General features: G+C 57.3%; 1 protein-coding gene across 1 annotated transcript; it reads right to left on the reverse strand.

The window, feature by feature from the left end:
• Positions 1-1,172: 1,172 nt before the first annotated feature.
• On the reverse strand, positions 1,173-2,003 carry GJB5 (gap junction protein beta 5). Its single transcript, XM_009284826.1, has one exon. It carries the CDS (start codon positions 2,001-2,003, stop codon positions 1,173-1,175), a length of 831 nt encoding a protein of 276 aa, XP_009283101.1.
• Positions 2,004-15,241: the final 13,238 nt, after the last annotated feature.

Consider the following 15,241-nt stretch of genomic DNA (forward strand, 5'->3'; position numbering starts at 1 on the left):
AGGCTCACCCCCGTCTTGGCGATCCTCACCCCTGCACTTTGCCACGGTGGCTGCCGCACCAAGCATGTGCTCTTGTCCCCACGCGGCTAATAAGTGTTATTAATGACAATCGCATCAGTCTGAAATGGCCCTGACACCTGCTGTGCAGCTTATGTAGGGTGAGGGATACAGGCAGGGGTTCCCCGGGGGGCTCGAGGGCGCACATCCTGGCTGGCCCCTCTCCCCCGCCACCTCCGAGCTCGTTTGAAAATTTGTGACATGTTTAAATTGCTCCAGCCTGTCCCTGGCAGCCCATGGCCGCAAAGGGCTCTGCCGCTCATGGGTCCCAGGACGTTCACGCCTCTGGGTGTGCCCGCCTGTGCCCAGCAGCCCATCTTAAATCAAGAATTTTTTTTTTTTTTTAAAGCTTGGGTTTACAGGGAGTTAATGAAGCTGTCTTCCTTGCTTGCCTGCATCCACTGCCTGGCAAACGCAGCAGGAGTTTTGCTGTTGACTTGCTGGGTGCAAGAACAAGCCCTTCCCCAGGCAGCGCAGACCTCATAACACCCCATGCATCCCAAAAACCACCCGTCCGGCCGTGGCGCTCCTGCCTCCGGCTGAAGCCATCACTTGTGCCCAGCTCCAGGGGCTGCTCCAATTTTCACTGGCTTTTTTCCAGCAGACCTGAGCCTCCGGCTGGTGGTTTGTCACCACGGCTGGTCCAAACCCAGCCTGGAACTCCCCGTGGGAGCGATGCCTTTCCAGGGGTGATGCAGCCCTTACTCCCCTCTTGGCAGTGTTGTGCCCAAGGAGCAGAAGAACAACCGCTTTGGCCATCACTTCTGAGGGACAGAAATTTTTATTCATTGCAAGGATACCCTCAGGACCAGCTAAGCCGGCCTGGCTGGGACAGGCTCGACCTCAGGGCACCGCTGCCAGTTCACAACCACTGTGGAGCTGCTTGTCCCTGTCGGCTCGTGGGGACCACACATGTCCTACAGTACCCATTTTTACCCCAAATTCAGCGGAACCATTTAACATGCCTTCCCCAGGACAGGAGAGGCAGAGAGCCCTCAGGCACAGCCCTACTCCGAGGTGCTGCTACCCCCAGCGCTCCTGCGCTGGGGGGATGAAGGAAGAGGAGGAGGAGGGTGCAGGGCAGGTGAGCGGCTCCTGCTTTCCCCTGGGCAGCTCTAGGGAAGAGCCTCCTCCTCCTCGGGCAGTGTGACGGGACTGGAGGCCGTGGGGGGGATGGAGGCTGTGGGGGGTTTGTAGTCCGCCCCGTGGAAAACCTGGCCCCCTGTGCCCGCGGGCTCTGCGCAGGAGAACGTGCAGTCCTGGCTGTGCCAATGGCTCTCCCCACTGCCGGCCACGAGGCACTCGCGGCATCGCTTGCCGATCAGGTAGGCGGCCTCAATGAGGCTCAGCATGACACAGACGCAAGTGGTGACCACCATGAAGAGGGTGAAGATGTTCTTCTCGGTGGGCCGGGAGATGAAGCAGTCCACCACATTGGGGCAGGGGGGCAGCTCGCACTTCACCACCCGGGGCAGGGTGTAGTTCCTGTAGAAGCGGTAGAAGATGTAGAGGAAGACCACGTCCACGCCAGCCTTGAAGATGAGGCTCAGCAGGTAGGTCCACCACAGCCCGCCCCGCTTCTTGCCTGGGTTGGGGTAGATGCAGCGGCAGTCATCCCCACCAGCGGCACGGTGCCTCTGCTCCTTGGCCTCCCGGTAGGCCACATGCATGATGACCAGCAGGGATGGACAGGTCACCAGGATGAGCTGCAGGGCCCAGAGGCGGATGTGGGAGACGGGAAAGAAGTGGTCAAAGCAGACATTCGTGCAGCCCGGCTGCCGCGTGTTGCAGTCAAAGTCCTTGTGGTCATCGCTCCAGACCCGCTCCGCTGCCACCACGTAGACCAGCAGGCGGAAGATGAAGACGAGGGAGAGCCAGATGCGGCCGAAGGCTGTGGAGTACTTGTTGACCCCGCTGAGGAGCCCTTCGAACACCCCCCAGTTCATGGTCCCCTGATCCCGTTAGCTAGCCTAGGAGGAGAGAGAAGATATAGTGACACCGAAGAAACAGTGAGAGGTCCCCATCAGAGTACCTGCGTGCCCTGAAGCACCGAGCTGCACTCCTGCCCGGGTGGTCTTGGGGACCGTCTCTGGCCTTTGCTCGCACACAGGGACACACATGGACATGTGCCCCAGCACAGACCTGGTCTGGGCGACACGTCTCCGCAGATCACTGTCCCCCTCTGCGGGGCCACGGGGACCCAGCAAAGCTTGCTGGTTCTGCCGCAGCAAAAGCATCCTTCAACCACTGCCAGCTACGGTCCATGCCAGCTCAGCCCTCTGCCATCCTGCACCACCCACCTCATCTCTCGCCCCGTTGCCCAGGTATTTGTTATTAATTTTCCTTACATTGCTAGGTCTGGCCCAGGCAGACGACAAATAGGAACAGCCAGGGCATGACTCACCCGGCAGCTCTGCGGCTCCACTGCACCGCCACGTCCTCTCCCATCGCTGGAATCCGCCGTCACCTCCGCTCCCCCACCTGGGCAGCGCGGGAGGAGCCCTGCACCGGGGAGGCCACACCAGGCATGGCGCAGCACAACAAATGGACACCGTGGAGCAGAGGCAACAGGCAAGCTGGGGGGGCTGCACAGCCCCAGGCAATGCCAAGTTGCTGACCCAGGGCTGGGCGGCCACCATCACCAGTTTTCATCAGCTCAGACTGATCTCAGCCCCTACCAGTGCCAGGACCCCGAGCAGCTGGTTTGACCCTGGATTGCATTGTGCCAGACAAATGCACCCCACGCGGCATGGTGCTGCAGCCAAGTGGGACTCCCAGGGCTGTGTTTGGCACCAACTCTCCTTAAACATTTTACCTATCAGTGAAATAACAAAATTCCCCCTCGCTGGCAGCGCTCTTGGGGGTGAACACAACCCGCTGCTCCGCACAGCCCAGCCTGTGCGACGCGCCTGCTCACGGGCCCGGGGCGGCCGCAGACGCTCCCCAGGCACATACCTTGCACTTGAGCCGGCAGCTCCCGTCTCGCCGGGGTGATCCCCGGGGACACACACGCAAACCCCAGATTTCTCCTTCCCCACGCACGCTTCCGGCAGCAGCCCAGAATGTGCCCAACACCCCGGCATTGGGTCGGGCTCTGCGGCGTGTGGCAGACGCACCTTCCCCAGCCCCAGCGCTGCCTTACCAGGGCCGGGGGCTGCAGCAGAGGAGTGTTTTCCTGCTGCTTACCTGTGGGATGTCCCTCTGCTGAGGCCAGCGCTGCTGCCAGTCAGTGCTTGCCCGCGGCAGGAGCACATCGCCCGGTGCGAGAGGCGCCGGTGCCACGTGAGTCATCCCATCCCTGGGAGCAAGGAGGAGATTCCCAGGGGGAAGGGATGGAATTCGAGGCAGATCCCCACGTGTCCTGTAGGCTGCCAGATTTCCTGGGGCAAAGGGCTGCCCCAAAGCGTGTGGGGGCCCAATCCTGCTGCTGTGCAGGGAAGGGCTACATCGGCTGCCCCACCGCGGGGAAGAGAGCATGCTCAGGGTGTCTGCCCTCAGCCATCACAAAAGCCCTGGCCTGCCCGAGGCCCCGGGAGCCGCTCAGCCAAACACCTCCCCTCCCTGCTTTGCTTGCTCAGACCTGCAGGGGTGACATGGCAAAGCCCAAAGCCCACCTGCCTGAGGCACCGGGAGCCGCTCAGCCAAACAGCATGCTCAGGGTGTCTGCCCTCAGCCATCACAGGAATGCCAGGATGCCCAGGCACGGCCTGGGGTCCCTCCATCCCCTCCCTGTGCCTGTCTTTGCTTGCTCAGACCTGCAGGGGTGACATGGCAAAGCCCTGGGAGCACCTGCCCGAGGCACCGGGAGCCGCTCAGCCAAACACCTCCCTTTATAATCCCTTTTTACTCAAACTTTGCACCATGGAAACAACTTAAGAAGAGCCTTTATCCCTCCCCACCTTCTGACGAGTGGGCGGCAGTTGATTATTTCACTGGGAATTAATTAACCACTTTTCCTGTGCTCCCCTCACCTGCAAGCTGGCACAAGTCTCTTCCCCATCACACCCTCCCCATTGCCAGAGCCCAGGAGCTTTCTCGAGATGAGCCCCTAGCTCAGATAACCCCCTCTTTGAGGCCTGACCCCTGGTTTGCAGCTTTGGGGCGCAGCGGGGATCACAGAGCAAGGGTGGGGAGTCAGATGGGCGGGGGTCCAAGGAGCGGGTGCTGCTGCATGGAGTGCGAGAGCTCAGGTACGGCTGGAGCCATCTGAGGAGCAAACACGCGTTTCATTTGCAATTCTGCTGGGTTTAAAAAAAAATGTAGAGAAACAAATCTAAACAGCTGTAAAGTAAATTACCACTGTTTGCGGATGGCTCCAGGGAAGAGTTCTGCAGTTTGAAATCAAACAAGCCTTTTTTTTTTTTTTTTTTTTTTTTAAATGGCTTTTTGGTGGCTGGGGAAGGGGGTTCCTGGGGGCTGCGTCCCCCCGCGGGCAGGCGGGGAGGGCACAGAGCAGCACCCATCCCAGTGGTGAGTGGGGGGAGCGTTCTGCCCCAGGCTTGCGGGTGTCCGAAGGGGCTCTCGTAGCTTGCTGCTTTCTGGGTTAAAATCCCCTCTTTTGGGGAGCTGCCAGACGTGATGGGCAGTTTCTGCTGGCGTTAGGCTCCAGGCAGAGCACACCTCTGCCCCTCCCCAGCACCCGGCAGCCCTCCTGGGAGTGTGGGCACGGCCACTGTGACCCCCCCTCGTCCCCCTGCCCTGCTTTGACGGCAGGATGAGAAGGTGAGCAGCCATGCAGCTTTCCTCCATGTCCCGCTGGTTAGGACTGTCCGGCCAAGCCGAAGTAGAGGTCAACCCCCATCTGCCTGGCAAATACCTGGTGGAGGCAGAAAACAAATAAACAGGGAGAGAGAAAAACAGAGTGAGGTGAAGCAAGAGGCAGGAGCTGCTCTGCTGCCGCCTCTCCCTCCCAAGCAGCAGACAGGGCTGACACCAGCCAGCAAGAGCCACGGCAGGTAGCAGTGCATCTGCTCTGCAGCCAGTGGCTCGTGGTGCATCCTCTGCCCTTGGGATGCTCCCGCAGCCAGAGGTGCTGTCCCACCGCTTAAATTTGCTGGAGATTTCAGTTTGCCGGAGGCAGAAGGGGGGGGCCAAAAGCTGCACCCTCCACCAGCCGAAACCAGCCAGCCTGTGCGAGTCCACGGTGCTGGGGAGACGGAGGTGTATTAATGGCAGCACTTCATCTTCCAGGAACAAGCCCCATTAGTACATTTTCACTACAACATGAAATATTAATAACACTTTGCATTTATATAGTGTCATTCATCCAGGAGTCACCAGCGAAGCTCCTGACATGAATCAACCACCACAGCCAGCTCCGGAGGAGGCAGGTAAATGGGATTATACCCATTTTCCTGCTGCACACACCGAGGCACAGGGTTTCCTCCAGGGCACCGGTGCTTTGTGCCGATGCCTGTCACGGGTGAGACCACCAGCGCTTTTCTGCCCGCCCTCAGAGGATGCCACCGCTCTAAAGCTCACAGGGCCGCCTGCCCCGCATGGGGCATCTCCGTCCGGCCCACCCGCTTTGCAGGGAGTTTTGCTATCGTCAGACAGAAGTTGCTGTAGAAAAGCAAAACGCTTCCTTAGGCCACTGGCATGTTGCTTTTTCCTTGAAGGTTTTGGACTTGCAAGAAAAGTTTTTCCACTTTGTAAAATAATAATAACAACAACAACAATAGCAACAATAACAATAATAATATTCAGAGGTTTTTTGGTCCTTTTGGTCCCTTCCTTGACAGATTTTGCAGATGTGAAGCACAGCAAACCTTGTGCCTGTTACTTCGCCCCCTCAGCACAGCTGGAGGCTGCTCCACTCCCCGGGAAGCCAAGGGCATTGCTGGGTGATATTTCAAAGCATCTCCCGTCCCTCCGCCAGCAGCTCCTGCACGTTTAGCTGCCCGACACCACGCGGGTGATGCGTTCCTGCTTTCTCCAGCCCATCTCCAGGATCGGGTGCCTTTGCTGAGGATGCCAGCAGCCAGGCTGGGGCGTGCCAGGTAGCCAGCACGAATTTGGGGGTTATTGGCTTGGATTAAAAATAACAGTCAAGGAAGGAAATGTGGTTTACATTCGTGCTGCAGAGAGTGAGCTGTCTGGGTCCTCTCTTTGGAGAAGGACCCTGTGGGCACACGGCCGTTCTCCAGGACCATCTGCTGAGCTTCACCAGCTCCAGGGACTCGCAGGGTCCCAGCAAACCCCGCTCTCAGGCACCGCCATGACCAGGCAGGTCCCGAGGTCTCTGCTTCACTTTCAATCAGGTGAAACCACCAGCAACACCTGGGTTTTCTGCTGAAAAGTTTGATTTTTTTTAAAAAAAGTCCAACTGAGGAAGTTCTGGGGGACATAGCCCAAACACGCACGGCCAGCAGCTGCTCCCGAGCGGCACTGGCCGGCGCTGAGCTGCTGCAACGTTACTAATATTGTGCTGATGGCACAGGGAGGGGAGTTGTTCGGTGCGGTTAGGAAACCTGTCAGCCCACAGACACCCGGGCCCCGACACAACCGGAGGGCTCCTGCAGCATGAAAGAGCAAGCAGAAAAACAGTGGGGAAAGGGCTATTTTCATCTTATTAAAAAGCCTTATATTTAAACCCTCCTTCAGGTCTGTAGCATAAGATGATTGCAAAGGCTTTACACGCTAACTCAGCAGGAATCACTTCTGCTTTTGGTGCTGTTGCATGCAGATGCCAGTTAGCAAGGCGGAATCCCATTATTGATGCTGGATAAATACAGAAAAATAGGTGAAGTTACAGAGTGGCAGGGAAGTGCTGTTTGCACAGACCAGCCGCCCGCTGCTCCCTTTACCCAGCATCGTTGTTATTCAAAGAAGAAGGCACCTTGTTTGCAGATAATTAAAAAAAAACCAAACAGACGAGTGAAAACTAAACACACGGAGCAGGCTGGATGTTGGCTAAACCACTGGGAAAGTCATGTGAGCATCCGTCGCTGTTGCAGCCAAACTGACTGCTCTGTGCCTGGGCCAGCCCTGGCCCCATACACCGGCCCATGGCTCCCACTGTGCTGCAACCTGCACTCCCTCATCCTGGGGCTCATGCGGGCGGTCACCACCTCCCCACGCCACCAACGCCTTGGGAGACTTGCAAAAACCCAGGGATTTCCTAGGAGGGCTCCCACACCGTTTTGGCCTCTACCTCAGGCAGGGGGGGTGTCAGCAAAGCGTGGTGAAAGGTCCTGCAGATGCTGGTGGCTCAGGGACACGTGCCATGGAGCTGACCTCCGATCTCCCAGCAGACATGGGAAGAGTCAGCGCAGCCCCAGCACCGCAGGCAGGGGCTCAGCAGGAAGGGAGAGTGGCAAGGTGGCTTCAAACCCTGTTTTTAACAGGTCCCACAGGGCCCTGGGGGGGTTCTCACCCAAAGCACTTCATGCAGCGCTGCTGGGGAAGGAGGGAGGTTACAATTAAAGGGAGGATGGTGAGAAGGGGGCACTGTTAACGGGGCTGAGAGCAATTAAACTGCCCTGCTGGCACAGCAGGGGGTGAGGGCAGCGTGCTAGTGAGGAGGGGGCTGCGGCACCTGGGGAGCACGGCGCTGCCTGGCGAAGGCGTCTGGATCCAGCGTCACTGAACAGATGCTGCAGCGGTGCAGGGGCCGTGGTTCTGCTGCGGCTGGACCTGCGGGGACCGTGGGGGAAGGGGGGCCGCAGCCACGAGGCAAGCGTGGTGAAAGGTCCTGCAGATGCTGGTGGCTCAGGGACACGTGCCATGGAGCTGACCTCCGATCTCCCAGCAGACATGGGAAGAGTCAGCGCAGCCCCAGCACCGCAGGCAGGGGCTCAGCAGGAAGGGAGAGTGGCAAGGTGGCTTCAAACCCTGTTTTTAACAGGTCCCACAGGGCCCTGGGGGGGTTCTCACCCAAAGCACTTCATGCAGCGCTGCTGGGGAAGGAGGGAGGTTACAATTAAAGGGAGGATGGTGAGAAGGTGGCACTGTTAACGGGGCTGAGAGCAATTAAACTGCCCTGCTGGCACAGCAGGGGGTGAGGGCAGTGTGCTAGTGAGGAGGGGGCTGCGGCACCTGGGGAGCACGGCGCTGCCTGGCGAAGGCGTCTGGATCCAGCGTCACTGAGCAGATGCTGCAGTGGTGCAGGGGCCGTGGTTCTGCTGCGGCTGGACCTGCGGGTACTGTGGGGCAAGGGGAGCTGCAGCCCAGAGCAGCCATGAGCTGTACCCCACAGCACCCACCAGCACCGGCCCCCAGCAAAGAGGCACTGAAAGGACATTTTGCTGCCTCATGTCAGCATCAACCCCGAGCTGCCCTAAGAGCCACTGATATTAATGCTTCCCCTGGCGCAGGTTTCCTTCACGTGGCCAGGACAGTGGTTTGCAGATATGCTGGGTCTGTTCAGAAGCTCTCCTATTCGAGGACTGTCTGGATGAGAGCAGGCAAACCCTCCACGGCCCAGCCTAGTAGTGGCCATCTAACATGGCCAGGACCCACTAATCTGCTAATATTTATAAGTGAGACTGAAGGCAGTAACCTAATTTGTAGGGAGAGCTTAATTAATCATGGAATCAAACTGACTCGAGGAGATGGTTTGCTACTGAGAAGATAAATTTACATGGTCAGTGGTGGCTGAGGATGGGGACGAGGTTAGCAGGGACCTAAATCATGGCAGTTGATGGTGGTGAGCAGAGAAGGGGACAGGGCGAGCAGGGTGCCATGGCATGCCTGTCCTGCAAAACCTTTCTCTGCACTGGGAAACAAATGAGAGGGGCACAGAGGGGAGATGCTGCTGTGGCACTTTGCCCCTATGAGGACAGAAGTAAGAGCATTCCCAGTCTGTCCAGATCATGTCTCTGCAATGGTGGCAAGGGAAGATCGTGGAGGGCAAAATCATAAGCTGGAGGGGGACCATGGGCACTCACCTGGTCCTAAAAACCCAGGCAGGGAGGGGTTGGGGTCCCGGGATGCTCTCAAAGTGGGAGCAGAGTGCAACCCAGTCCTCAGCCGCCGCTGGCTGCCACAAAGGGGCCCAGTTACATCTGTATTAGGTCTTTTGGCCAAATAATCATCGTGCAAATGACATCTTTTCCCTTGCCGCTGACCTTGGCGGCATTCAAATAGGCAACCCTCAGGTCAAAGTCTTTATATCCTATTACCAGCCTCCTGAGTCATGCCTGTCCCCTGGCAAGTTATATTATTTTGAAATGGCAGCTAAATGGGAAAGAGGTCATGCTCCCAATACGGCGACAATAGGACATGACAGCACTTTTCTGAGTGATTAAGCCTCAGGTGATGTCGGGGCTACAAGACAAGTGGCTGAAGGCTGAAAGACTTTAATCACCCTGGACATGTCATTGCATCCTCGCGCTCCATCCTGCCGGGGTGGGCTTTTAGTGCAAAACAGGAGTGATAGAAAAAGTAATCAAGCCCAACCTGTGCACTCACCGGTTAGTTATCCGTGCTGCAGGTACCGCTGTTAATAATCAGCCTGAGCAGCCTGTTGGCCCTCAAAGATCATCCTGCAATAAATAAGCTCTGAGGCCTTAAAATAACTGTTTGGGGCCGCCGGAGCTGACGCTAGATGGCATTGGGAGAACGTGCCGTGCAGCGCCGGCCACCTTCCCTGGAACAGTCTGGCAAAGCAGAGCAGAAAACTCAGGATGACGGAGCAGAAAATGTCTCTGCCGGGGAGAAGCTGCCAGCTCACCTTCAGCCTCGCACCAACCTTGAGGCAGAGCAGCTTCCCGGGGGTGAGCGCAGCGGCATGGTGGAGCTCACGGCACTTAGCCTCTTTGCTGAGCTAATAAAATTTTTTCTCCCTATATATATATATATATTATATATATATATATTTTTTTTTTTAATAAGGAGCTGAGGGCTGAGGGTGGCCACTCGCTGCTCCCCAGAGCTCAGCTGCCCCTGCCAGCACCAGCGCGGCTGTGCGGGGCTCCGTGGGTGCCTGCTCGCCGGGTTAGCGTGCACCCGGCTGCCCTGCACAAGGGATGGCTATGAGGAGCAGGGCTTCAAAGTGAGTTCAAAGCTGAACGCTGCTGCTGACCCGTCCCTCTCCTGCTGACACCAGAAACCTGCTAGCTCCCTTCACATGAAAAGGAAGATTTTTCTCCTGCAGACTTGGCATGCACTTTCCTGGCCGCTGGCAGACAGAGGGGTCCGTGGGGGAGCAGGGCAACACCTGATGTGGGAACTTGGGGGCTGCATCCCCACAGCCAGGCAGAGGCTTCAGGCACAGGAAGGCAGCTGAGGATTAACCCTGGAGAGGGCAGGTTTGCTCATGCAGGAGAAGGCAGAGCAGCAGCAGGGGCTAAGATGCCCCAATCCACCCCAACTCAATGCCTTAGGAACCCCAACAAGGCAGACCCTGCCTGCCACCCGCCATCCCTCTAGCCCGAAATGCCTGGCCCTGGGATGGTTTGCCTCGAGAGGTCTCTGCCAGTGACAGGCTCTGCATCTCAGCGCTGGCATTTTGCCCCAGGGCAGCGTTTTTGCAGCTGCAGCCTCCGGCCAGCTCAGGGATGTGACAGCAACAGGGCCTCTGCACTGAGATGGCTGAGCTTTTCAACCCTCTGTGCTGGGGGGACGCCCTGGGCCAGCTCCCCACAACACTGCAGATCTCGCCCATGGGATCGATACCTGCCTGTGCCCCTCACAGCCTGGTGGGACCCACCTGCCCTGCTCCCATCCCGGGGGCTGGCATGTCCCTCTGCCTCCCTGGGCACAGCCTGCTGGTGGGCGAGGGCAAACTGGTGTCACTGGACCCACTCTGGGGGGGGACACCCTCCCCCAGCAGTGCCTGCACAAGCCCTTTGTGTCCAGAGTGAGGGGGAGCACTATTGGCTGTGCAGCAGCCCCCAGACCGTGCTGTTCAGCAGGGTGCTTCCCCCCCGTTCCCACCAGCTATTTCTCCTGTGTCCTGATCAACCCCTCCCTCCAGATCAGCCTACCAAGACCTGTTTGTCTGTCTATCCAACCCTCGGCATCTTGCTCACCCCCTTGTCTGGGTGCGTCAGCATCCCTAGGGCTGGTGCAGACAGGCCCCTTCTGGGAACAAGCCTGGGGTTATTCTTAGTGGGGCGGCATGCTCAGCCCCACAGACCTGCAACACCGTCTTGGAGCCAGAAACTGTTTGCAGCAGCCAGGATCAGTCGGGTTTCTCCCCCTTTCGCCTGCTCCCCATCACCTGCCAGCCCCCTCCCGCCCCCAGGAACAGCATCTCCTTCCCCCAAATCACCTCCCACATCCCCACTGAGCCAAGCCGACTTTTGCGCTTTGTCTCCTAAATGCTGCATCGTGCAGGCAGTCCAACAGCCACAATACGTCTCTTGATTGCAGCTTGCTCGCTTCCAGCCAGCCCCGGCCTCGCAGCCCGCGTCTCCCCTCTGCACTGTCAGCAGCAGACAGCACGGCACTGCCACAGCCCACCCGCTCCTCCCCTCCCAGGGGTACCCCAAAAGCCTCCAGCCCTCTGGAAAATGGCACAGCTGGACTTTATGTCACTCTGCTCGTTCAGGGGAGAGCTGCTGGGGTGATGCCACAGTTTCTGGGGTGTGGGCTGCTCTCCTGCCCCAGCCTGCCCCTGTCCCCTGTTCTCCCCGTCTGAGCAGAGTAACACATAGCAGAGCCAAAATTCAAACACCCTCGCAGGCACCTCTGTCACAGAGCTCAGCTTTTTTTGCAGATCTCTGCCCAGGCAGTCTGACATTACAGCATTCTTCCAAAGGCTAAAAACTTGCTCACACTCTAAGAAAAATACTAGATTAAAAACAACCCACTGCCTCCCCCTTAATTTACTTGCACCGCTCCCAGGGACTCTGGGCAGCAAATGTGTGAACTGAACTCTGAAAAGGGCCCAGACTTGGCTCAAAGCAAGAGATTTCACATCATCGTGTCTTAAAATGTCAGCACTTTAATTAGCTGCCATCTGAAGCTGGAGTAGGTCTGTCTGCAAAACAGCTAGCAAACTGTTTTGCCCCTCTGTGTTTTCAGTTCAGGTTGAGAAATTTGTTCAAGCTGACCTTTTCCCTCCCAGACCCAAAAAAAGTTCCCAATCCATATTAGCATTTCCTAAAAATAGGACAAAATAGCCCCCCAAAAATACCAACCAGCTGTAGGGATGATGTTGTGCTCAGCTAAACTGCATCACGCCAATGCAGGGAGGAGCCGCGCGTCAGAGGACTTCAGCAGTGAGATTCCTGCCCTGGGAGAGACAAGGCGATGCTCCCGGGCTCCCGCAGTCACACGCAACTGTCGTGTGCCCCGGCACATCTTCCTGGCATCTCTCCAGGGCTCCCACCACGTCTCATCACTTCTTCATTAACTCGGAGGGCTCCATGACATTCATTAGGTGCAGCAAACACAATGGGACACTTAATGAGCTGGAGATTCAGTCACTCCATCAGCCTGCCCGTGGGCTGGGAGCTGTGGCTGCCTGTGCCTGGCTGAACGGGGATGGCTGCATGGTGCTCCCCACACACGCTGCCACTGTCCCCAGAGAGGCAGGGACAGGCTGGCATGGCAAACCAAGCGAGCAGGGTGAGGTTTGGGGGATGCAGGGTGCTTTTGAGGGGAAGATGGTCCCTGCCATCACCCACTGGACCTGTTTTCAGGACCCAGGCTTTCCTGGCATCTCCCTTGAACAGCACCTAGCACCTCTCTAACCCCCATGGAGCTGGACCTGAGCACAGGGATGACACGGAGGTGACCAGCACCATCCCCCAGCTCCCCTGGAAGCCCCCAACCTGCTGCCAAAGGGGATGGAGCTGCAGGGCATCACCCCCTGCAAGCAACCTCCCGAGGCAATGCAGGCTTCCCCACTGTTCTTCTACCTCCAACCCCATTTGTCGTTACCACCAGTGTCAGGGTTTTCCCCTTCATCTCCTTCTGACACTGCTGCCAGGTCACCTTCATCCAAAAGGAAAAACCCCAGCTAAAGTTATCTCAGATCGAGGTGCCACCTGCTCAGAGTTTTCTAGTGCATCATTTAAATCTCCAGTCTCACCCACCCTTTTCCTTTTATTTTTTGTACCTGTAAGGCTGCTGGAGTCATAACTTATACTCCAGGATAATTTCTTGCTCTAAAGGATACAGTGCATTTCTTCACAATTTGCTGACCAGCCGAGAACGCTTCTCCGGGTGGGTTACGCTGCGTAGTTATTGAATTTCAGCTGCTGGAGATGGAGGTTTGAGCCTCCTTATGCTCTGTGTGTGTGTGTTAAATTAATCAAAGCAAAGCCAGAGGATGCACCTGAAAAAACACAGGAAAGTAGGAGGCCACAATGCCCCACTGTGGCTGCTGGTTTTGGGAATCTTGGTGCCACACCACCTCAAAGGGCTCCAGTGCCCCAGACAAGGCTGTCTCCAGCACGACATCTAAGCCAGGGACCACTGTCAGGAAGGGTCATGCAAGCGTCCACCATCATGATGGCTGGGCACTGCGAAGGGCTCAGGGATGTTGGTCTTGGGTCTGAACTTGACTGGGAGCCCAGCGAGCATCTTCTGCAAGACCGCCTGGTGCTGCGCAGGCCACCGGCACAGCCCAGCACTGTGGGCCGCTCTGCCCTCTTGAAATGGTAGACCAGTGGTTGGTCCTCTTTGCAGAGCAAGGGAAAGCTCGAGCCAGAGAAATACCTTCCTCAGAGCCTAATAATTCTTCAGCACGTCAGAGGAAGAAGAGCGGGATCAAAAGCATCCTCCCTGCCTCCCCGCTCATTGACAGAGAGCCTGGAGTCCTGGCCACGCGGTGCTCCGGCTTTGGTGGAGTGTGACACTCATCTGCGGCATGGCATGCAATTATGGCTCGAAAAAAGAAGGGGCAGATCACCCCGGGCGTGGGAAGAATAAGAGCCAGCCGCCTTTCATCCACACCCCACCATCCACCGCCTGCCGCTCGCTATTCTTATCCCTCCTGATCAAGGCGAAGCGTTTCCTCCTCCTGCAATTGAAGCCTGGAGCCCCAGCATTGCGCGGGCGGCACGGGGAACCGGCTGGCTGCGCCAAGCAAGGGATGGAGCTGCTCCCGGCCCCACGCTGCAGGGCACGACCCTGTAAAGATGGCTTTCAAGCTCAGAGACCGCCTCATGGAGACAGATATTTATGTGTGTATATATATATATATATACACACGTACAGCTCTGCCGCTTCTCCCACATGGCGAAAGGTCAGCCTTGGTTCATGCTTGATGTGGGAAATGCCGTAGCTCAGATGATGGCGGGCAGCGGAGGGACCGTTCATGCACCTGCGTTGGTGCCAAACAGAGGTTGCGCCCCAGGGAAGAGGCAAAAAGGGGCACTAGGAGGAAAATTTGGTCATTGGGATTTAAAAATCCTCTCATGTTCTCATGAGAGAGACTCTGACTCTTGTTTTCTGCTTGGGCAACTTTGCCCCAAACTCTAGTCCTTGTGAGAAAAACAAGATCCCATGAGTTATGACGACAAGTGGTCACTTGGGGCTTGCACCCCGCTGCCCTGGAAGAAGATAGAAGTTGCTACTAGCACCATCCATGAGTAGAAAGCAGAGCTGCCTTGGTGGCAAGAAACAAAGACTCCCCAAGAGCCTGTGTCCGTTCAGCCCCCACGGCAAAGGCTGATGCCCAGGCCAGACAGTGTAACGCAAGTTCAGCAAGTGCTTGAAGAAGGTAACTGGGTCCATCTGTACTAATGTGAAGACAAATCAGCAGAGCTATCCCAGGGACCAAGAACGTTTGAGGAGCAACCAAGGAGACACCAAACTCACCTGGTGATGCTCACAGCTCCCATCTGCTACAAGACGACTTTCCTCGTGCAGCAGATGGGCGTTGCTGATGCTTCCAGGCTGCCTTTGCCACTCATCTCTGACTTGGCCGTCTCCAGTTCTTACAAACCGCTCCAGGAATTAACCAAACCCAAGGTTTCTGGAGGTGCTGGAAGAGTGCACCAAGGAGCACTGGGCAGGTCTCCAAAAGGAGGCTCTGAAGATGTCCAGCTCCCCATGCCCTCAGGAGCAGAGCCAAGCCGGGACTGCAGCCCCCAAACAGCCCCAGGGCTGGGCTGGAGGGACCCCCCAGAGTCGACCTGCTCCACCACCATGTCAGGCCCTCACCTCTCCCCCAGCCTGGCTGGAAATGGGGCTCTGGGCAGCCTGCCCTCCCTCTCCCACAGCTTTGTCTGAACCCCTGTCACCGCAAGGATCTCATCACTGAAACCACCAGTGCCGTGGGGAAGGA

Source organism: Aptenodytes forsteri, unplaced genomic scaffold (genome assembly GCF_000699145.1).
Source record: "Aptenodytes forsteri isolate BGI_AS27 unplaced genomic scaffold, ASM69914v1 Scaffold7, whole genome shotgun sequence".
Taxonomy (NCBI): Eukaryota; Metazoa; Chordata; class Aves; order Sphenisciformes; family Spheniscidae; genus Aptenodytes; species Aptenodytes forsteri.

Excerpts from the sequence above, each read along its gene's own strand:
- GJB5 (XM_009284826.1), bottom strand. The coding sequence starts at position 2,003 with ATGAACTGGGGGGTGTTCGAAGGGCTCCTCAGCGGGGTCAACAAGTAC.